The 22,225-nt window shown below is 44.9% G+C and overlaps 1 protein-coding gene across 1 annotated transcript in view; it reads left to right on the forward strand.

The window, feature by feature from the left end:
• Window positions 1-21,422, forward strand: part of KCNH5 (potassium voltage-gated channel subfamily H member 5) — a 153,278-nt gene extending 131,856 nt beyond the window's left edge. The window contains exon 11 of the mRNA XM_008637276.2: window positions 18,261-21,422. Coding sequence (XP_008635498.1) covers window positions 18,261-19,208 — 948 coding nt within the window. The 3' untranslated portion in view covers window positions 19,209-21,422. The remainder of the gene's footprint in view (window positions 1-18,260) is intronic.
• The last annotated feature ends 803 nt before the right edge of the window (window positions 21,423-22,225 follow it).

Consider the following 22,225-nt stretch of genomic DNA (forward strand, 5'->3'; position numbering starts at 1 on the left):
TTGGGGCTGCTTTCTACAGTGCACGTAGGAAAGTATTAAATTGTAAACAAAGTGCAAGAGGAACTTCGTGGAGAAGTTTGCATGAATCCCACTAGTTTTAGTTAAAAAAAACCCCAGCCTGTCACTTCCAACTTAATGATGGCTGGTTGTGCCTTTTTTAATTGTCTGCCAGTGGCTGTGATTAGCAAGCTGGCTCAGTTTAGGTCCCATGCAAAGAAAGTCCGGAGGAGCAAATTTAGGAGATGCTTAAATAGATGCCAGAGGTGGGCACAGCTGTCAGGAGGGACAGGGACATTCTGAGAAGCACCTGAAATAAGCTGAATCCCCTATTATTGCAATTCTGGGCAATTCTCTGAATGCCAAAAATATTCTGTGTGTTTAGGAAGGATTATGTATTATTAATTCATGGGTTTTTTCCTCATATTTTTACTTCTCAGAGTTTACAGCCCTTGCTCCTAGTTTGTTTCCCTTCCTGAAGATAGCAAAACCATAATATAAATTTTCAGTTGTAGGTTACTGTTAAAAAAAGGAGCATAGTGTGAGCAGTTATAAAAGCCTCTGACTCTTTTAACTCCATTAATTAAACTGTCAGTGATCTTTTGATATTTTTAACTTTGGGACCTCCCCTCTGACTTTTAGGTTTAGGAATATCAGATTTTTTATTAGTACTCCACAAAGCTGTCTCAGCTGCCAAAAAGGTTCTATATACTGTTTCCTATATTAAATTTCCATCAGTCACTGTACCTCCAGAGCAGGGGGACTTACCTCTCCGTGTTCTGTGAGTACATATCCCTTTGGAAGCAGTCCATTGTCCTCTTTTTTATATGAACAGCACTCCTGTTACCGCAGGAGCAGGCTCTGGCTTTTTCTGAGAGCCTAAAGCACTTCACACTCCCTTAAAAATGTGAAAATGGGGACCTAAGCAACCAGCAGATGACAGCAGCAAAGAACAGCCATTTCTAATCAGGATATTTCTAACTGGTCAGATAAAATGAAGCCTTTTTATTGTGATTAAATTTGCTTTTCCATTCATGCCCATTGCTTCCCTCTCAGTGCACAGACATCCAGTTTTCCTTGTCCATGTCCCTGACCTTAACAGAGCATTAACAGTAATCAATTTCTGTGTCTAACCTCACTATTTTTGCCAGTTGTGCCTTCCTTGACTCCAGTAGTGAATTTCCATCGCCATTGTGTGTCTGAGGCAAATCCTTTTTTAAATGGAACAGTTGTTGGTCAGAGCAGCTCAATTATGAATGACCATCCTTCTCCCAGGCTGTATTAGCCATCCTGCCAAGGAAGGCTACACTAGAAATGTAAATGGATGAACTGAATCATGCATGTTTTTCATGTGTGAATAATTGTCCCTGTTCCCATTTAGTGAAGGACTCCGCCAACAACCTCAAGATGCTCTACAAAAGTACATGAATAATAATTTACAAGCTCAGTGCAACCATGCATTAATGTACCAAACAGATGCCTGACTGAGCCCTATGAACCATCAGCCATAACTTAAAGCATTTGTTAGAAATTCTGTAGTATGTGTCCCATGAAGAGCTTCCTGCCAGACCAGTTGGGCTCAAATTCAGTCCAACATGTCAGACAGCTGCTAATAGGGATGGTAAGGAATCTGCTGGGACAGAGACTGGATTTACAAAACCCCCAACAGCCTTCTTTAGCCTTGCTGGCCTTCTTGAGGGCAGATGCTCTGACCCCACGGATCAGCCTTGCCCCATGGTGGAACCTAAAATTACAGAATCACAGAATGGTTTGGGTCAGTTTGGCTTTAAAGATCATTTCCACACCCCCTGCCATGGGCAGGACACCTTCCACTAGAGCAGGTTGATGCCATGAAGATTTTTTGCCTGTTCTTTTATACCCCTGTTATACCTTTTTTACAACTTCTGTATTCTTAGTGCGTTTTGCCTACATTCTTGGACTTGTTTGTCAAGTTAAGAGACTAAACATTTTAGAAGCTTCGTAGCTAGGGATCAGTGTGCCCCAGACCCCAAGGTCCTCTCCAGAACATATTCTGTAAACCAAGATAGAACCATCCAGGGGAAGGCTCCTTGGGGAGGGGGGCTCACTGGAGCCTCTCATTGGGGAATCTTTGATAGATCTGCTAATTAGTAAAACCTATAATGTTATACCAGATCTTTTGAGGGTGTGCATTGCAGTGTGCATTTCAGTGCATTTGACCTGGATGTGTGCACCTAGGGATCCTTAAAGTAAATACCAAGGTAAAATCCCTTTCCCCTTCTAACCATGTTTGACTCTTGATTTTAAGACCAGGAAAAGACATCAGGTTGCTCCGAGCCCCGTCCAATGAGGCCTTGGACACTTCCAGGGATGGAGCATCCACAGCTTCCCTGGGCAGCCTGTGCCAGTGCCACCCTCACAGGGAAGATTCCTTCCTTAAATCAAATCTAAACCTGCCCTCTGGCAGTTTAAAGCCATTTCCCCTTGTCCTGTTACTATGTGCCCTTGTCAAAAGTCCTTCTTCAGCTCTCTCGTAGCCCCTTTGGATACTGGAAGGGGCTCTCAGGTCTGTCTCCCTGGAGTTTTCTCCAGGCTGAACAAGCCCAACTCTCTCTGCCTGTCGCCGTGGGTGAGGTGCTCCAGCCCTCTGAGCACCTTCATGGTCTTAACATCCGACACAGCTGCACATTTGTAGGCATCCCCCAGCATCTAAGGCAAGTGGCAGACCCCACTGAGGAGAGTCAACCTCCTGGACAAGACCTTCCTGGGAGAAGGTGACTGAAGAACTGCTGTCTTGTGTGGGAGGCTTAGGGTTAGCTGGATTTTTTCAGACATCAGAAAAAAATAATCAAACCAGAGAAAAAACAGGGAGATGCTTTAACCAAAGTCTCTGAGCTCAGAAGGACCTCTGGGAGGGAAACACAGCATCTGAGATGGAAAATAACAGAGGTAGAGAGCTGTACTTTTGTGTAGTGTCTTTCTGCATCCCTGCAGCAGTGTTTATCCTGCACCAGATGGTGTTTCATTAATTGTGTGTGCACAGGGAGTGGTAGAAAGCAATACAAACTGTGTGTAAACAGGGTGAAGCATGGCCACAAATAGGGAAATACAGAATTGTCAATGTTACTGATTGCAAAGGCCTGTTACTTGTGCAGATACAGGGTTTTCTTCTAGCCTCAGACAGGAAGAGAGGTTTGACTCCAATTTTACATGAGGAGGTAATTTCTGATCACTTTTAAAGCCAGATTTGCCAGAGTATACAATACTGAGGGTTACAAACTCATTTTTTTAGGTCTGGAGCAATGAGATAAGCTAAAGCTGCAAAAACAGCAGGCTCAGCCCCTACGGAGCATCCCATGCCAGTGCTAAGTACAGGGATGGGAAAAAAAACCAGTGCTGGTGAGCTTTACAGAGATCCACACCTAGCAAAGAGGCGATGGCCGTGATACAGATATTAGGGAAGATCACCAAGAAGCACATGAAAAAAATGGAAGGAGCTTTCCCCAAGAGCAGATTAAGTGTGGAGACCCAACAGAGTGATACCCACAACTAGGGTATAGTCAGCTCGTTAAAACCCTTCACAGCACAGCCTTAGCTTATTGCCAGGAAAGCCCAGGCATTGATTTAGTGCAGTCAGTGTGCAAATGGGAAGGAAGTGGCTCTTCACCACACCATCTGTTCGTGCCATCCCCATAACCCCACCAGCTAACTCTCCTGTGCTGCCTCTTCCTCCTGAAGATCCCCTTCAGAAATAAATGCCAGGCTCTTGCCAAGTGCCTCAGTCACATCTCCTGAGCTGGGAAAACCTTCAGTGGTCCCTTTGGGGACAGGGAGAGCACTTCATCCTCACAGGATGAAGTGTCACATAGGCAGCTCCATGGTGCTGTCCAGGAGTGGCTCTGCCACGACTGTCATCAGCGACTCCATCTCTGCACAGGTGGCTTCAGGGAGCAGCACACTGAGGTTTCATGTGGCTGGTGCGGTGTTTCCATGCTGTGGTAGAAACCTCACAAGCTGGTGGATAGCTCTCCTCCTGCCTTTCCTGTCTCTGGGTGATTACCCTTGATGTTCTGCCCCAGAAAGGAAGAACTCTTCACTGGTGCACATGCAAGTATGAGGAAACATTAGCAAAATCATTGAAATGGGGTCTTTGCTCTCTAAAAATTAATTTAATTTCATCATGCCATAAATAGAAGGCCCCTGCTCTGCTGACAATTACAGATTTTTTACTCTAAAAAACTGTAATTCCTTCAGTCTCTTGAGCTAAAGCACCCTCAGTGGCAGAGCTACGCCAGCCACTTAAGGCTAAAGGGAGAAGTTTTAGGTGAAAGAAGCACATCCTCTTCATGGTGTATTTCTTCTTGATAGCATGCTCCTTAATGGTAGCATGCTTGTGTCTTGGGTCTTTTTTTTGTCCCCAAGTGGCTGCTCCCCACTGAAGCAGTGGCTGTCATCATATTACAGGCAATTACAGTATGTTCCAACAGCCAGCACTCCTTAATCACACACTGCCAACCGAGAGCTCCCAGCTGGGAAAACCTTAACTCTTGCTGGGTGAGATGTTTCACTTGAAGAATCTCAGGGATACTTTTTAAGGTTATTTCACCAAGCTTCCTATAATTAAATGAAGTAGATACTAAAAGTTTAAATAACCTTTTGGTCTTCTTTGCCTGTCAAATTTGGATTTCCCCATGGTTTAACTGAGTTATTTCACATCTATTGCAGTGGGCTGACCCTGTCTTTCAGAGGTGTTAATCCTTTCCATGTCTTGATTTCAAATTAAAAGACTGCCAGGTCACCCTGTCAGTGGATTTTGTGCTGTGTCTCTGAGTTGAGAAGCAGAGATGTGAGTTGCTGAATTGCCCCAGCTCATTCTCTCTGGCAGCATCCCTGTGGTTTTTTTTGCAGGGCATCCTGTGGGTAAGGAAGGCACTGGGTTATGGTCAGTGGTCATTTGAGCTTGGGTTTCATCCAAAAAGTCTGTAGATAGGGAGTGAGCACTGGCAGAAGTGTCCTGACTTCGGTCCAGACAGGTTCAATCTTCTCTGATATGGCAATAGGCTGTATAGGAAAAGGAATAACTGAGGTAATTTTGGCATGGTTGGCTGGCTGAGCGCAGAACCACAGTGCAGTGTGAGCCTTGGTCTTGAAAACAGGGACAGATGAGAGCAGTTCTGAAAGCAGCCGAATCAGAGAATCCCAGAATCCCAGTATGGTTCAGGTTGGAAGGGACTTCAGTGGGTCAGCTGGTCCCACATCCCTGCTCAAGCAGGGCCATCCCAGAGCACACGGCATGGGATTGTATCCAGATGGTTCTGGAATATCTCCAGTGAGGGAGACCCCACACCCTCGCTTTTCAACCTGTTCCAGTGCTCAGTCAGTGCACAGTAGGGAAGTTCTTCCTCATGTTCAGCTGGACCTCCATTGCATCAGTTTCTGCCCATTTTCTCCTGCTTGGCACCACTGAGAAGAGCCTGGCTCAATCCTCTTGGATCCTGCCTTTCTACAGGGGGACACTGCTGTGGGACAACAGGAGTCCTGGTGCCCTTCCCTGTGGTGTGATATAGGCAGGCCCTCACTTTTATCCCTAAAAGATCAGGTCCTTGACTGGGATCTAGAAGCAAATGGGAAAGAAACAAATGACTGCTTATCCACCAGTCTAAATCTGCTCCAGTCAGCAATACTGTAATGTTTTTGGGTTAGCTTGAGTTTGGAGTTGGTGACTCTCTCCACTAAATTGGTCTCTGTTATTAGCCCTGATTCAGGTGAGGAATATCTGACGGTGACTGAGCAGCATGTTTTACCTCCCTAATTTGTAATACAAGGTGGTGTCTTGGCTCCTCTAGGTACAGAGGCTGCCTGTTGTCCCTTCCATTTGAGTTTTTAAAATTATTTCTTCATTTCTGACTTACCACTTCCAAACAAAACTGATGGTGTCCTACATCGCATGGCAATGGAAGTGCATTGTTTTAATTGAAGCTCCTGCTATAAAAGCTTTTCAATAAATCAACAAAACCTTGAAAGTGATGAAGTGAGCAGAGTAGGTGGTGGCACATTCCATATAAAACCAAGGTTTCTGAAAGCCAGGTAGAATGTTCTCAATGCCAGAAGCAAGGCTGATAGCAACGGGTGTTATTTTTTTATTGGACCAGTGGATATAGCTGGAAAAAAATCAAAAATCTTTCAGTTGCAAAACACTTTTTCAGGTCTGAAGACTTCAGATTAAATTTCAGGCACTTTATAGTCTGGTACAGTAATATTTAAGTTAAAAAAGAAAGCCATAATGTTTCCAATTAATTTAAATTTCCACTTAAAGCAGACAGGAGAGAATAGTACATTTGCAGAACAATTTGCAATTCTTTTGCTGATGTATTACTCTGTAAATGGAGAGAGCCTCTTAGGCATTTAGTGAGACCATTTAGTCTTCAGGCAAAAAGCAATAAGGGGCAAAAACACAGAGAAGAAAACACGAATTCTGCAGATCCTCTGTGCCTGTGTTCTCTGTGGCTTTGTGCTGGGGATATGCAGGAACTCTGGGTCTGCCACAAGCAGGGCTGGCCCGAAGCCAAACATGAAGATTTTGATATTTTTCATTGGAATAAAAGCATGACCTTCTGAAAATTGTCACGAAATAAACAGAAATAGTTCTGCTTTCCTCCTCACCCCTCTCCCAACACAAACCTGAGCAGCAGTAAGTTGTCCTGGTCTGGATTTAATTTCAGCAATTAACTGCAATTAAAGCTGAGCCCTTTCAATTATTTCAAATTCAGAACTCTACATGCCAGACAGGACAGTGGTGAAGAGAAAGGTTTTTATTATATTAATCATTTTCTTTTACTTCTAATAAATATATTTATGTGTTTAATCTTTTTTTCAGTATGGGTTTTCCTACTATAGGGGCTCTGGGCTGGAAACCTTGGTTCCATCCCCCCAGCCCAGCTCAATGACCCTTGGCAAGTGATGCATGAGCTCTCTGTGCCCCGGTGCTGGCCTCTGGCACAAGTGGCAGCTACGTAAATCCAACTTCCTCCAATACAGGGAAAGGGGAGTGGTGGATTAGTGCTGCATATTATTATCGATGATTGATTTTCTGCTCCAAGTTCAATCAGGCTGAAGAGCAGCTTGTAAAGTCTTTTGGCACTTTTTCCCCGTTTCTGCAGTTCGCCCCAAGCTCAAACCACCCAGCTGTCATCTGGAGGCTTTGAACTGTGTTTGCCTATCCCTGCCCAGGAGCGTATCCCCCGTAGGAGATCCTGGGAGAACTGAAGGCTGTTTTCTTCTTTTAATCATCTCTGGTAAAATGCAGAGACAGGAACTCATCTGCAGCGCAGATGAGCGTGGATCAATTGGCAGTGCTGCTGACTGACATTTCATTAGGCCAGTGCCAATAGCAGATATTGATCCAGCAGCCAATTGATACAAGTTTGCAAGGACCCAGCCTGCCTGATGGAGCTGGAAACTGTCCTGTGGAAGGGGCACTGTCTGGCAGTGAGCACAGCACCCCTCAGCTGGGCTGGGAGGCAGTGGGGAGCTCCCTTCAGCTCTTGAGCCCTGGGGTACCCAATGGGATGTGCTGGTAGGATTGGTGGTGACAGTGTGGTCGTAGTGCACCACGTGGTGCCACATGTCACCATCTCTTTACATCAGTGGGGTCTCTGAAAGTCCCAAGATGGGCTTGTTGGGGTGGGTGGAGGCTGTCTTTGCTGGGATTCTCGTCCACATTCTGTGAAGGATCTTGGGTCTAGTGGGCGTGGATTTTTAGCTATCTGCAGGGCTCCTCCTCCCCCTCTGTAAGTACCTCAGCTTCCCTTCTTGCAGGATTTCCGTGCTATATAGAGAAAGAAACATCTGTAAAATGGAAAAAAAAAGAAATCCTGGCAAGACAAGTCTGCTCTTCTCTCTGCCTTAATGCCAGACAAAGAAATAGGAGAAATATCTCCCTTGCCCTTTGCTCTCTAAGAATTGCATCCACAAAAAAGGAAGGAGAAAGGGGAAGGAGAGATGAATATGTGATACTCTCCATCAAGAGCACATCAAGAGCTTATCCACCAAGTGACCAATCCAGGTTAGACTTGTTTACATGGGAGAGTTGTTAGGGAGCGAAGGAAGGTGTGAGTTTAAATCCCAAAGTGGGTAAACCTAACCAGTGAGAGGGAACAGGGATCCCCATGAGACGCTGCTCAGTAATAGTTACACTGCAGCAGTTATAGCCAAATTGTTCTCTGCTCAATTTCCCCATGTTTAACCAACTCTGTGTTATATACAGAAAACAAATTAGACTCTGATTCAGTGTATTATTTCAGCTCCGTGGTCCAATTTAGTCTTTTTATTGAGTTCAGTGTAGGATTTAGGGTCCTGAAAAGGAATTAGGAGGCTAAAGCTGGACTTCTGTGCTCACAGTTGTTGCAGGAGCCCAAGAGAGACTGCGTGTGTTTGGACTGTGGTCACAGTCCTTCTGAGACCACACAGATCAATATTTTACTTTGCAACAGACTGACCCTAAACAAGGCCAAGCAGCAACAGACCCCAGTTGAAAACCACCATAAATTCATAAAAAAAGTAGCCTTTTTTTATTGATTGAAATAATTTTGTATGTGGAAGGTGCATTTTGCTCATTTGGATAGTATTGGAGAAATCATTCTGAATCTGGCTGCTCTGCAACATGCTAAAGCATCTGCTGTTTGGTTACAGCAAAGAAAGCAGAAAATAGTGAGGGAAAAATAAGTGATCAGTTCCGATTTCAGAGTCTCATTTAAAAACAGTGGCAAAGCTCCCCACTTCCAACGATGCACAGGGCCCTTCTTCAGCCTCGCTTTCCAAGCAGCAGAGCCCAGCAGACATCAGAGACAACAGCTGAACCTGCAGCCCCAGGAAATCCATGAGTTGTTTTCCCCTGGGATATGAAAAGATGGAGGCATCTCTGGGCAGGAGGTGCTCAGGCCTGGGTGGCTGAAAGAATGGGAGAGCTCCTGATTCAGGAGACTGAGCTGCTCTCAGTTAACACTCTTTGTGGTTGGTGTAAATCTGTATAATTGTGCCAAGGGAGGAAAAGGTTTTGGCCTTTCTCTTGGAAATCTGACTCCTTGGCCCAGCCCACACTTCGCTGAACATGTAATCACACATGTTCAGTGATTCAGATGATCAGGAATCAGGGGATTGATGTCTCAGGGGATGAGGACAGGACTTCATGTAGCACTGTACATCCATCGTGTACTGCCCTAAACGTCTTAGGGCAGCAGTGCCTTGGGCCCTTGATCTTGAGCTGAAACCCTGAGAACACCTATGTGTATTTTTTCAATGACTGCTTTTTTAATGAACTGCCTCAGTTTTGGTAACAGGCCAGCACAGTGACCTCTCTCTGCTGTCAGCTGTGGATTTTAGTGTCTCAGTTGTAAATAGTTAGCAGTGACAGAGGGATTTCCAGTTAATTGGGGAAATGAGGGCAGTGTTATTATCCTCTCTTACACTGGCGGAGATGGAGACATGAAGAGGCAGAGTGATTTGTACAGGACTTCCCACTTGGCTGAAGGTCAGGCCAGCAGGATGATCCATCCCTGTGAATCCCAGCCTGGTGCTCTGTGTGTTTGGCCACGGTGCTCCAGGGAAGTGACAAATGAGACTTGGATCTCTGCCTGCTTCTCTTCTCTTCCTTCTTCCATCCAGACATGTTTTAAATGAAATCAGGATGACCTCAGATCCATACCAAGTATGAAGTACATGGGTCAAACTCCCAACCACTTTCTTCTTAATATTCATGCTTTTTCACAAATGCAGATCAGCCTAATTGGCTGCCAGCATGCACAGATGTCTCTCTGCAAGAGTACTCAGGTACTGTGAGAATTGATTGCGAACACAAAATGGAACCAGATTAAAATTTGACCTACAGTAATCAATTTCTAAACCACAGGGCAAGCAGTAAAGAGATGATGGAATTTCTGGACTTTGGAAATCAGTTATTGGCTGCTGTTGTGCTCTTCTGAAGGGTCTCTCCCTCATTACACGTCCTGATTTTTCTTTAGATTAGCAACTTGGGGGACAAAGATCTTTATTAAGTCATCATAAAAGAATGAACCTCTTCCTTGCACATAAAATGCCATCAAATATCCCTTAAAAGGGCTTTTTCAACATCATGGAAATAATTCTCATTTTCTTGAAGCGACATCACTTTGTTACTTGGATTGGAAATCATCACATCTTTTACAGATCAATTCTGTAGTTGCTTAGGAAGAATGTATGCGAATACAGTTTCTCCAAAGCAAAATTAAAATCTGCTTGGTAGGAAGCTTTTGCTGTAGCAAGCTACCGTGGCTGTGAAGTCAGGATCAATGGAAATTTGCAGAAAGGCTATTATTTACCATTTCTTTCAAGCAGCCAGAAGACTAACCTACAGAAATCTTCTTTTCCTCCAAAATCCAGCATGAAAGACTGTTTAGTGAAACATCCCTATCCTGGAGATTAACTAATTGCTCAGCAGTCAGTCATTTTCACTGCACAGCCAAGGACAGTGATTCCTGTCTCACACACAGATGCAGCAGTGGTTTAACACAAAACAGTTCCTGGGACAGGAGGATTAAGGGGAATTTACTGGAGAGCAATTAAAAGAGTTGTTAGAGCAGTTTGTTTTTGAGGCTGAATTTCACATCAAAGTGAAGCTATCTGAGGAGTGTACAGAGCAGAAGAACAATAAAGCCATCATTTCAAACCATCTACTCTGCATCCTTGGAGTGCAGCTTTATAAAGTGAGCTAAGAGTTTATGGAGATTTGCAGGAGTAAATTAGGGGAAGCAGCCTAAAGGCTTGTGTGAGGTCATTTCCTATTCATCCATTTCTGTCCAGTCTTTCATAGTTTAACTTTTTAAATTCGCATTTTAATTGATGTAAATCAAAAGGAAGATTTTTTAACATCATGGAAGTTCTGTTTTGTTTTTTTTTTAATCTGAAAAATAAGATTTAAAATCATTTTAGAATTAGGTATTAGTAATTTCTTGGGAGCTTTTTGAAAAAAACCTGAAAAATAAGATTTAAAAGCATTTTAACATCAAGTATTAATAGTGAGTCATGTTCTCTGAGACCTGCCTAGATTTTAAAAGCACTTGGGTTTTGGAGCAAGCCTTTTCACCAAGGGTTATACATTAGAAATTGGGCTTGACTGGCCTAGTTTTCATAATATCAGAAAAGAGGATCCCAGATATGCCTTGTTTTGACAACTAAAGGCTCCTAGAGGGGAGGACTCAGGATGGGTCAGGATGAAGCATCCTAGACCCCCCTGAGCCCATCAGAGCAATGGCCTGGGAAGGGTTTGCTGGGTGTGTTGGTGCTTAGTGCCAGTGGTGGCAGTGATCTAAGCAGGATCTATCCTGCGACATCTGGGAGTGGGATGAGGTTTGCAGTGCAGAAGGGTGGGTGTACAGGAAAAGACACCTTTCAGGTGGTCTCCCATTTCCTAGGGGCTGTGGGCAGCTCCATTCCTGTGCTGCAAGTTTGCCTGGGAAGTCTAGTGAGAACAAGGGTGGCTTTCCTTTCCCTGTTAGTGGTTCATCCAGCTGCTCTGTGCAGGCAAAACCATTTGGTTTTCCACAAGCTCTCACTGAGAGCCACCAGTCTGGCAGGGTCTCCTAGGCAGTTGTGGCTTGTCCTTCCTCTGCAGCTTTTAAAATAATAATATTTGTCTGTAAGAACTGGCTGGGCCCTGAGGCTGTGGGGAATTCATCCCGGCTGGGAACTGGCAATACCACAACGTGCTGGGGGGGGATAAAAATAGCATCAGATGAAGGGTGCAGAACACTCACACATACACAGAGAAAAACTTCACAGGAGGCTTTTTACACAGTCTGCACCAAACCCTGACATTTGCACTGCCAGAGGTAGGGATTTGAATCCTCCATCCCCACCATCTGTGGAGGATGTCTGCACACAGGCGACAGGCGCGGAGCTCCCTGTACAGGCACAGGAGACAAACAGGCATCTCAGGGTACAGCTTGTCTGACCTGCTTTAACATCCAGCTGCAGGTGAAATGACTCACACCTTCCAAGTGCTTTTTTCTTCCTCCCTCCGCTGTGCAGGGCTCCTGGAGGGTGAGTTCAGATGCAGACAGAGGCTTTGTAGGTGAGCCCTGTTCTGAGTGTCTGTGCTGTGGAAATTGGGTGTATTTTATGGAGCAGGAAATGTATTTATGTATTATGTATTTTCAGGACCAGGAAATAGCACACTCGTCTGCGCTGGGGTATCCTGTGTCTAAATCCTGGATCTGACACAAATCTGCCTTCCACATTAGCATGACAAAAACGTAAATTACTTTTGTACAGTGCACTCCAAGATGGGAAAATTAATAGTATTTTTTGCAGACGTCTTTACGGAAATTTCTGTTGTACAGCCTTGTAGCATTATTTCCAAGAAAATGAGATCTGTGTTGTTGCAGTATTGGATATTGGTTATACCACCCAAAACTTTAAAATCCATTTGCCAGCTTCAGCTAAGCTCGTGTCATTTCAGGCCAAGGAGGCAAGGGAAGGCAGCTCTCTTGTTTCAAAAAAAAAAAAAAAAAAAAAAAAAGCCTATATAAAAGGGTGCCAAGACCAGCACACCTTGTGAGGACACTCTAATTGCCCTTTTTTCTGGTAATTAGACATTTCTGGAGGAGGTGGACCAGTCCAAATCCTTCCGGTGGGATGCGAAAGCTCCTGAAGGAGCTGCTGGGTGGGTCTCAGCCAACTGCAAACCAACTGCCAGCTCTGCAGTGTGGTCCAAGGAAGGGTGCATTTCCCTGAGATCCTGCCTCCATCACTTGGAAAGCTCCAACTCACTTTGGCCACTCATCCCACTTGCTCCATCTGCAGTGTTTCCAAGTACAGCTCTGGATCTGTGCTGTCAGATGGGTCCAGGTTAAAAAGCGCCCTGTATTTCTTCAAATTTATTAACCTCGTTCAGACTTGATGATCTTGATTCCAACCTTAACGATTCTGTGGTTCTGTGATTCTTATCTCGCTGATCTCAGATGCCTTCTAAGGTGTTGCTGTATTAAATAGGAACAAAATACAGGGATCTGAACAAATACATCAGGTTGTGAACAATCAGATGCAAGGGAGATGGGGCTTCTACAGGACGTTGTTGCAGACAAGATAGTTACCCCGGGAACAAACTTTTGAGAGGTGACCAGCACTGACATCAGCCTGGTCTGTGCTTTAATGAGAGTGACCTGTGGGTTACTGAGTGGATGTAGCTGTGGGGAGTGTTGTGTTTCTGCTGCAGAAATGTCCAATGAGCTGAGTCAAACCGGTTCTCCTGGGACAGGGTCTTCACACTGTGAAAATCTTTGCTTTTTGATGGCTTTGTGTGGCTCTCCCTCCCTCTCAGAGGCTGCATCCATCACCATGACAACTGTGTGCCCTTTGGATGCATTGCTGTCCCTTCCTGTGGATTTCTGTGGAGAAGAGCAGGCACACATTGAACGCCACTAACAACAGCATGGGATGTTCAGGCACAGGACAGGATGATCCCTGGTCAAACACCTACCATTTTCTGTGAACCTACTGTAATTCTTCAAGACTTTTACCAGTTCTTTAATCCCTTCACGTACCTGCCTTGGAGTTACTTATTAAGGGATCTTTGTGTGGATCTCCTGTGTGGAGCAAGGTCATGGAGGGATGATTTTCACAGTACTGGTACAAAAAAAGACAGCAGACAAGGGATGCATTTCAAAGCACCTGAAAAGGCCACAGCTTTACTCATTAATTCAGTGTGTGTGTCTCAGCCTTGAGCTGGCTTCCTGACTCCTCATTGCTGTTGTCCTCATCTGCACTTGGCTTTGGGGCTGGTTATATGAGCTAACACCTCACAGGAGCTGCTCCAGCAGTGACATGTCCATTGCCAGCACCTTTGGTAAGGTCCCCCTTTGGAAGGGATGGAGTTCACACTCACATGAGTTACCTCTTGGTATGGGAGGCAGGGAAAGGAGGCTGAGGTTGAGATCAGATGGAGAATCTCAAATTACTGTTGTCTCCTCTGTGCCTGCCTTGTAAATAAGTATTTCAGTCCCCATGGCTGGCTATCAGTTAACTTCTGCTTCATCTTTGCCAGCTCAGTAATTAATGTCACCTCTGTTGCCCCTTCTTTCCTAAATAAATACACTAAAAGAAAAACAGGAACCTGTTCCCATGGGACAAAATTTGTGTCACGTGGAACATTCTTTCACAATCTGATCCATAAAAGAAATTAAGTTCTACACTTAATGTCTGTCACTTTACTGAATTTGGAACTTGGTTTGAGACAGGAGTGTGGCTCTTTACTGCTTGAGATAAACTGTACACACACTCAATTCAGCTTCTTCTGATTAAGTCTTTTGAAACTTGTGTCTGTTCCTGGGACATACATTTGGGCAGGCCTATGTGTAACATCTCTGAAAAGGGTCATAGACAAATGAAATAGCTCATCCAGTTTAAGATTTCAAAATAATCCTTTCCCAGTCTGCAGGGAAATGTCAGATTGCATGAGGTGTTTTTCTGTTCTTATTTATAAGGAAAAATAGCTGGTAATAGTTATTGGACATTAAAAGAATGAAATCTCCATGTAAACATTTGTAAATGTAAACACATTTTAACTATTCTGGCTTAGTTTAAACCACTGTGGAAGTGGTGGATTAAATCCAAGCTCATGACAAATTTCCTAATATGGAAAAAATGGGTAATGAAAAGTAACTGTTGCTCTGTTGGTGCTAGAATTCACATCTCGTTTTTTTTCCTCAGTTCTTTGTCTGTATAAGATCTTTCTTTTCTTTTACTTGCACAGATTCTACTGATCTCAAGTACTCCTGACCAAAACTAGATCCTTGCTGTGCTAGGGATATGCCTTCCTTGGTTGAGGAGAAAGAAGGAAGTTCTCCATGGGGTGAAATGATTTCCTCCTGATGACAGAGTAGTTCAGTGGGGTAGTGAGGACCAAGATCTCAGTCTCCATCCCAAGTGACATCATCCCACATGGTCAGTTGGGATGTGAGGGTCTGCTTGGTTATGTATTTCAGAGTGAAAAAGAAAATAGCAAACAGCTATGAACACACACAGGTTACACGAGAAAGCCAAGGGGAGAGTAGGCCCGGGGCTGTGCATCAGCCCACCTTTGCTCTATTGGAAATAGGGCTCCACTGAGGTAGATGAGTCCTGAATTCTTGACTCTCAGCTAACCCTTGGACTGGATTTCCAAGTCCCTGGGCATTTTCTGCACTAATTCAGCGTTCAGCAGACCTGCTTCTCCAAGGAGCTGCCCATAACCATTCCGGGCTGTAGCACTTTCTGTCCCAAGAGGAGAAAAGGGAAATAATTTATTGAAGGGCTCTGTCATCCTGTGTCCTGCAAGAAGCTGAAAGAAAATGTTCTGAGGAGGTGACAGCAGGAATTTGGGTGTGTGTCTTCTCCACTGCATGGGCATAAAGTGGGGGTAAAGCTCATGGCTGTGAGTGGTTAGTGGGTCCTTGGTCTCACACAGCCAGACCAGTTTTGCACTGTGTATCTGATGACATTTGCCACCTTGGCCCCCTATCCCTTTCAGCTTTTCCCAAAGTGTTTGCTCTGCTCTGAGTCACAGCAGTGCTCAGGCTCAGACCCCCCTGCCACTGGGCTGGACCCATCCGAGTGACACCTGGCCATGTGGTTCTGGGACAGAAAGCTCTGCAGTCGTTTCCTGGCTTTCATAAGGACCCACTTCAGGAGTATGAGGTACAGGTGGTGTCAGATTAGAGAGGTTCTGGCTTTTCTTCTGCCAAATCCAGCAGCAGCAGTCACTGGTAGTTACATTCTGTGCAGGGAGATAACCTCTGTCTGGAGAAGGTTTGAACTGAGTCTAGAAAAGGGACAAAAGAACCAAGATTGGACTGGGGTAAAAAAGGAGGAGAGCGTAGTTTACAGTGAAGTGCAAGCTTTTGGAGAGGAATCAAAAGCTGCTGCTGTGGTCTTTGTTGTTGTCATTCTGGTCTTTATAAACATGCAGCAGGACAGAAGTTGTCAGAGTTACCTCCTGCCTTTCCCAGTGGCATATCCAGTGCTGCCCTGGCCAGGAAGGTGCCACAGGCCCATGCCAGGCTGCTGGCAGCTGCCTCCTTCCAGCATCCCCCACTGCCTCTGGACAGCAGCTGCCAGGCATAGGCTGGCTGCAGGAGAGCAGGGTGCTCAAGCTGTGAAATAGATTCGTGGCCAGAAAGCAGGGGAATCATAGAAAGATAGAATGGTTTGGGTTGGAAGGGACCTTACAGATCATCCAGTTACACCCCTCTGCCATGGGTAGGGACATCTTCCACCAGACCAGGTTGCTCAGAGTCCTGTCCAGCCTGGCCTGGAACACTGCCAGGGATGGGGCATCCATGGTTTCTCTGGGCAACCTGTGCCAGGGCCTCAGCACCCTCAGTAAATAATTTCTTCCTATCATCCAGTCTAAATCTACAGTCATTTTGAAGTCATTCCCCCTTGTCCTGTCACTACACAGCTTTTAAAAGCATTGGGTAGAGGATGTTTTCCCCACTGCAGATGCTTTAAGGGACTCATCACAAGGCAGAGCAGCACAGCCAAACAGGGACACCAGCAGAGGAACCAGCCATGTCCCCTGGGACACACCTTGGGGACACAGCCTTGCAGCTGGTTGCTTTCCCTGTTGCATCCTGTGCCAGAGGTGCTGCGCTGCCCTCTGGGGAAAGAGAGGCACAAACAAAACATCACATACAACCCACCTTCCAAATCTGCCTTTAGAGAGCGTGGCTTCAATTAAATGTCATCACCCAACTTTGAATCAACAGCAACTTCTCTTTCCATTATTTGCTCTCCCCAGTGGTCTGAGAGAGAGAGAGTAGCTCCATGAGGGCAGCTGCTAATGAAGGGGAGCCTCCAAATGAGGGAATGTGGTGCTGCATCCAGGTCAGAGGAGTCAGATGAAAGTAACTTCCGTCATTGTCCCTTGGTTTTGTTTATATTTTTTCAACTGGGCTTCTAATAAGCAAGTTAACCGAATTATTAAAAGCAGCTGCATCTATCAGCAGCAGGCAAGGATGTATCTGCTGCATTTGAAAGCTCTCTAATGAAGCTTTGAAGTCCAGCTCATCCCAAATTCATGCAGTGAAGGATCTGTAGCCATCGTGGCACTTCTCTGATGACTTCAGAAGATGCGAGACTTGAAAGTAAATAGATACTAAAATATGGATACTCCAGTTGATATTTCAAAACCTACAGCTGACTGACACAGGGGTTTTTTTGTGTATTTCAAGGGCTTTGTTTTCCTTTTCTTACCACACTATCCCTTCGCAGTCCGTATTTGTATTTAATCATAGGCTGCTTTTCACAGTGTTGTCAAACAGAGAACGTTTCCCTATCCTGCCTCAGTCCCACATTCAAGAAAACTGGATGAACCTAAAAGAAAAATAAAATCATATGAGTAACATGCAGAAAATCAACAAAAAGGTTTTGCTCTGTGGATCCTCCCCCAGCCTGAAGCTCAAATTCCTTTTTCTGTAGCAGCCTGAGACATGCTGCAGGGTGAAATAACTCAGCATTAAATGGCATGGCATGATGGGATGGTGGATATTGCTGGGTTTTATAACCACACAACCCTGGTACACTGCTTCTCTGTGGTGCTCCCACTTCACCTACACATATTAGACATACTAACTCTGCAGTAAACACTTGCAAAGTGTGTGAAGCCACACATGTGGCCCATGGGGAATCTACTTGCACCCTCCAGCCACTTCTACATAACCCTAACAGCAAAACTAAAAAGTATTGAGCACATTAAGATTTTCCAGCCTCTGGAAAAATGGGTGTGTACATTGAATTAATCTTACAGCTGTGTAGTCCCCACTGAATTACTGTTTCCTTTTGATCTGTACTAAAGACAGTGAGGGAGCAGGTATGAGTGTGAATAATGGGTAGGTTGGCATCACGGTGTTTGGGTTCTTTGTCGATTCCTTTCTTCTCTTTGTTCAGTTTCTTTCCTTCTGTTGACATCAGGATATTTTTAGTTCTTCAAGTAGTAGTATCTTCTGCATCAAGAAAAAAGGTGAAACCCACTTTTGATGTATACTTTTAAGAAAGTGTGTGTGTATGTACGTTATCTATAGTGGCTAATCTTGAAGTTAGTATGTCTTGATCTCCTCTGTTTGAATTCACTACAAAAGATTAAGATGGAAAGGAAGATCAGAATTAAGAATGAAGAGAAAAATGGCTGTTCTCAAGACTGTTTACCCATCTCAAATTAATGTTTGTATGTAATGTCCTTTGGGTCCTGACTATTGTGGATCTATCCCCCACAGATCATCTTCCGGAAGATCAGCGATGTCAAGAAGGAGGAAGAGGAGCGCCTGCGCCAGAAGAACGAGGTGACGCTGAGCATCCCTGTGGACCACCCTGTGCGGAAACTCTTCCAGAAATTCAAGCAGCAAAAGGAGATGCGCAATCAAGGCTCGACCCACATGGACCCGGAGCGGAACCAGCTGCAGGTGGAAAGCAGGAGCGTGCAGAACGGGGCCTCCATCACGGGCACCAGCGTGGTCACCGTGTCCCAGATCACCCCCATCCAGACCACGCTGGCGTACATGAAAACCAGCGAGGCCGTGAAGCAGAACAACCGCGACGCGATGGAGCTCAAGCCGAACGGAAACGGAGACCAGAAATGTCTCAAAGTGAACAGCCCCATGCGGATGAAAAACGGGAACGGGAAAGGGTGGCTTCGGCTGAAAAACACCATGGGGACCCACGAGGAGAAGAAGGAGGACTGGAACAACGTCACAAAGGCTGAATCCATGGGGTTGCTGTCCGACGACCCCAAGTCCAATGACTCGGAGAATGGTGTAAATAAAAACCCACTGAGGAAAACAGACTCTTGTGACAGTGGAATAACAAAAAGTGACCTTCGCTTGGATAAAGCTGGTGAGACTCGCAGCCCCCTGGAGCACAGCCCCATCCAGGCGGATGCTAGGTGTCCTTTCTACCCCATTCCTGAGCAGGCCTTACAAACCACGCTGCAGGAAGTCAAGCACGAACTCAAAGAAGATATCCAGCTGCTAAGCAGTAGGATGGCTGCCCTTGAGAAGCAGGTGGCAGAAATTTTAAAAATATTGTCCGAAAAGAACGTATCCCAGCTCTCTTCCCCCAAGTCTCATTTATCACCCCAGTCCCCCCCGCAGATACCCTGTCAGGATATTTTTAGCGTTTCAAGGCCTGCATCACCTGAATCTGAAAAAGATGAAATCCACTTTTAGCATATACCTATGTGTATATATGTATACAGTATATATGCAGAGGTGTATATATACCTTTATACATATATATATATGTGTGTGTGTATACGGTAAATATATATACATATATATTTTCACTTGCATCCAATATGACTTGAACACACCAAGGATTTTGATATGTAAATATTGCATGTCCAGCTGGATTCTGGCCTGCCAAAGAAAGCAATTATTAACATAGATATAGCTTGTATAATATGCAGTTGACTGCATGCACACTTTACATTTATTTATAATCTCTATTATGTAATAAAATAATGACTTTTGTTTAACAAAGGCAATGTACTATTTAAAGAATCAGGGTCTAACCTGCCAATATTGCCATGACAGTTTTGATCTCAGGCTGGGTGAATTGAGCTTTTACTTTCTCACTGTCTTTTCTGCCGAGTTAAGCAGTAGATTAATATGATGTGAAGGACATGTTCAGGCTCCTGTTAGTATTGTTTCCTGGTATCATTCCACAATGATATACTGTATATTTGGTGGTGAATTCCCCTACTCCTTCTAAAGGGAGGGCTCAGCTCAGTGGGCAGGGAAGGGCACTGTGCCTGGTGCTAGGGTGGATCAGTGGAATTTACTTGTGTGGGTATTGTGCATGCACAGCCTTTTATTTCAAGTATCCTCCTGCTCTTTTAACATCGTAAGTAAGAAATAATAATAATAATAAGAAGAATAATAATGGTGATTTATGTAACAAAATGAAACTAACAGAAACTCTCAGTTGCGCTCCCTAAGTGTTTGGGGGTAACTTATTTCTTGAAAGCCTCCTTTTACTGATGCCATTTTTACTGAACTGTTAGAGTAACATTATGTAAATTCTCTTTGCGGCACTCAGTGGTGGTGTCCAGTTCTGTCAGTATCTTCATTAGCATGTCCCATTTTTGTAGGGTTGAGGTTGCTCTCCCACTGTCCCCCCAATTGCCCCTGGCAGAAAGACTTGGCACGAGGTCTGAGCAAGGGAGAGAACACTCATAGTTCAGCTTCTTGGGAACCACGTGAGCAGGTTTGAAAGCCTGAAGTTAAAAGGCTGTGGTTAACACCCCTCCACTCTCCTTCACGAGTAAATTTATCAGTCTGCAGCTGCCTTTAGAAAGAGAGAAAATAACTGGTCAGGATGAAATTCTCTTTAGTGCAAGGTGCTTGGGTGATGATGTGTGTGTGGGTGGGAGAGTTGTGGGTGTGCTGGGGAGGTGGAGTCCTCCCTGGAGTGCTGTTCGTGCCTTGGGCTCGTGGAAAGTTTCAGAGCATGGAGGGGGCACATTTCAAGAGCAGGCTTGCAGTGCCCACACAGCAAGGTCCCGCACGGACTGAGTCCCTCAGGTCTGTGTCAGAGGCTCTGATCCTCCTCTTAGCTGACTCCCATCGGCATCTTCCAGCCTTGGACCATGCTCAGACCCGCTCTCCACCTCCCAGCCTGGAGCATTGCTCTCAAGGCACTGCTGGCTTTGCAGGGCTGCAGCAGGGCAGGCTTTGCACTGGATCCTATTTGATGTCCTCTTTGGAGCTGAGCTTTTGGACTCTGCCTGGGTCTGCCTCTGAGTGTGGTGGGGATTTTTGCCTCTCTATTTGCTGTGGTTTGAGTCCAGGTACACAAGATAGATAGCAGAAATTGCCATTGCAGCTTCAGAGCTGTTACCTGAGGTATCTTGAGGCCAGCCCAGCAGAGCACAGTGGCTCCTTCAGAAAAGGATTCCCCCTGCCTCTGACTTAAATGACCTCTTGCATCGAAATTCCATGTTTTCAGAAGTGCCTGGAGTAAAACATGTATGTACCACAAGGCATCACTATGAATCAGGTATATCAAATACATGGTTATAATTAGTGAGTATTCTAACCACACACCAGTGTTAGATCCATTTTTTAACATTAGAAAACTAGACTAAACGAAATCACTTCCTGAAAAATTAACAAAATCCCTAAAACCTAAGCAAACCATCATTTGTAGTAGTGGCAATTAGGAATCTACATCTTAGGGTGAACATATCTTCGACTGTGAAATCCAAAAATCCAAACCCATAAACCTCCAAAAGCTTATAAGAAAGCCCAAGAAGTTATTGCTTCTGTTGTGTCAACTCATGGAGGCTTTTTGGGCGATGATAGTTTTTTCTGTCCTGTTTCTGCCCCTTTCTTTAGGAAATTAGAGATAGCAAAAAAAAAAAAAAAAAGAAAAAGAGGGAAGAATAAAAATCCACTGTAAGGGACAGCTCTTCCCAAAACCTGGTGATCAGACCACTTGCTCATTATAGTTCTCCACAGCTGCAGTTGCCTCTGTCAACATTTTCAGCTGTATTTTGCAGCTGCTATTCTGACACAAGTGCAAGTCCATGACTCTGCAGCCGCGGTTTGGACTGCAAGAACAACCTGCACCTGCAAAACAACAGGACCTCCCATGTCCTGTTATAAATCCCACCCTGGGACTCTGGAAGAATGGGGTGGGGGTCATGGGTTAGGGAGTTAACAGGGTTGCTGCAGGCTGCTGGAGTCTGCACAGACCTTGTGGGTACAGTTTAAGTGCCAAGATTTCATGTGTTGAATGTTCTTGCCTGACTTGGTCTGCTGGTTAAGACAGACACACAGCCACTGCCCAGGGCTGCCTGGTGAATAGCTGAGTCACATAGGCTCAGTCTGGGGGCCAGACTTTGTTAAAATTCCTGGAATGCATGAACCTGCCATGAAGTGATGCTGCAAAAGAGACAGCAGGATAATGGGGGTTGGCTTTGTTAGAAAGCTTTAGCCTTAATGGCATTCCTCTGCCTTTGTGACAGACTGCTTTTCTTTCTCTGTAGCTGATGTTCATTCTAGGTAGAACTGCATGGCATGCAAAGGGATCTCTGTTTAGGTTTATCTTGCAAGTCAGGTGTAACTTTGTGCCACTTTACAATGAGAGAATGTGTTAACAGGATTAGTCTGACCTTGAAAATCATTTGGGCGGGCCCAGAATGTCTATTACAGTTCAAGTGCAGCTTGAGTCGTTCAAATGT

Source organism: Corvus brachyrhynchos, unplaced genomic scaffold (assembly GCF_000691975.1).
Source record: "Corvus brachyrhynchos isolate BGI_N302 unplaced genomic scaffold, ASM69197v1 scaffold245, whole genome shotgun sequence".
In the NCBI taxonomy this organism is placed as follows: Eukaryota; Metazoa; Chordata; class Aves; order Passeriformes; family Corvidae; genus Corvus; species Corvus brachyrhynchos.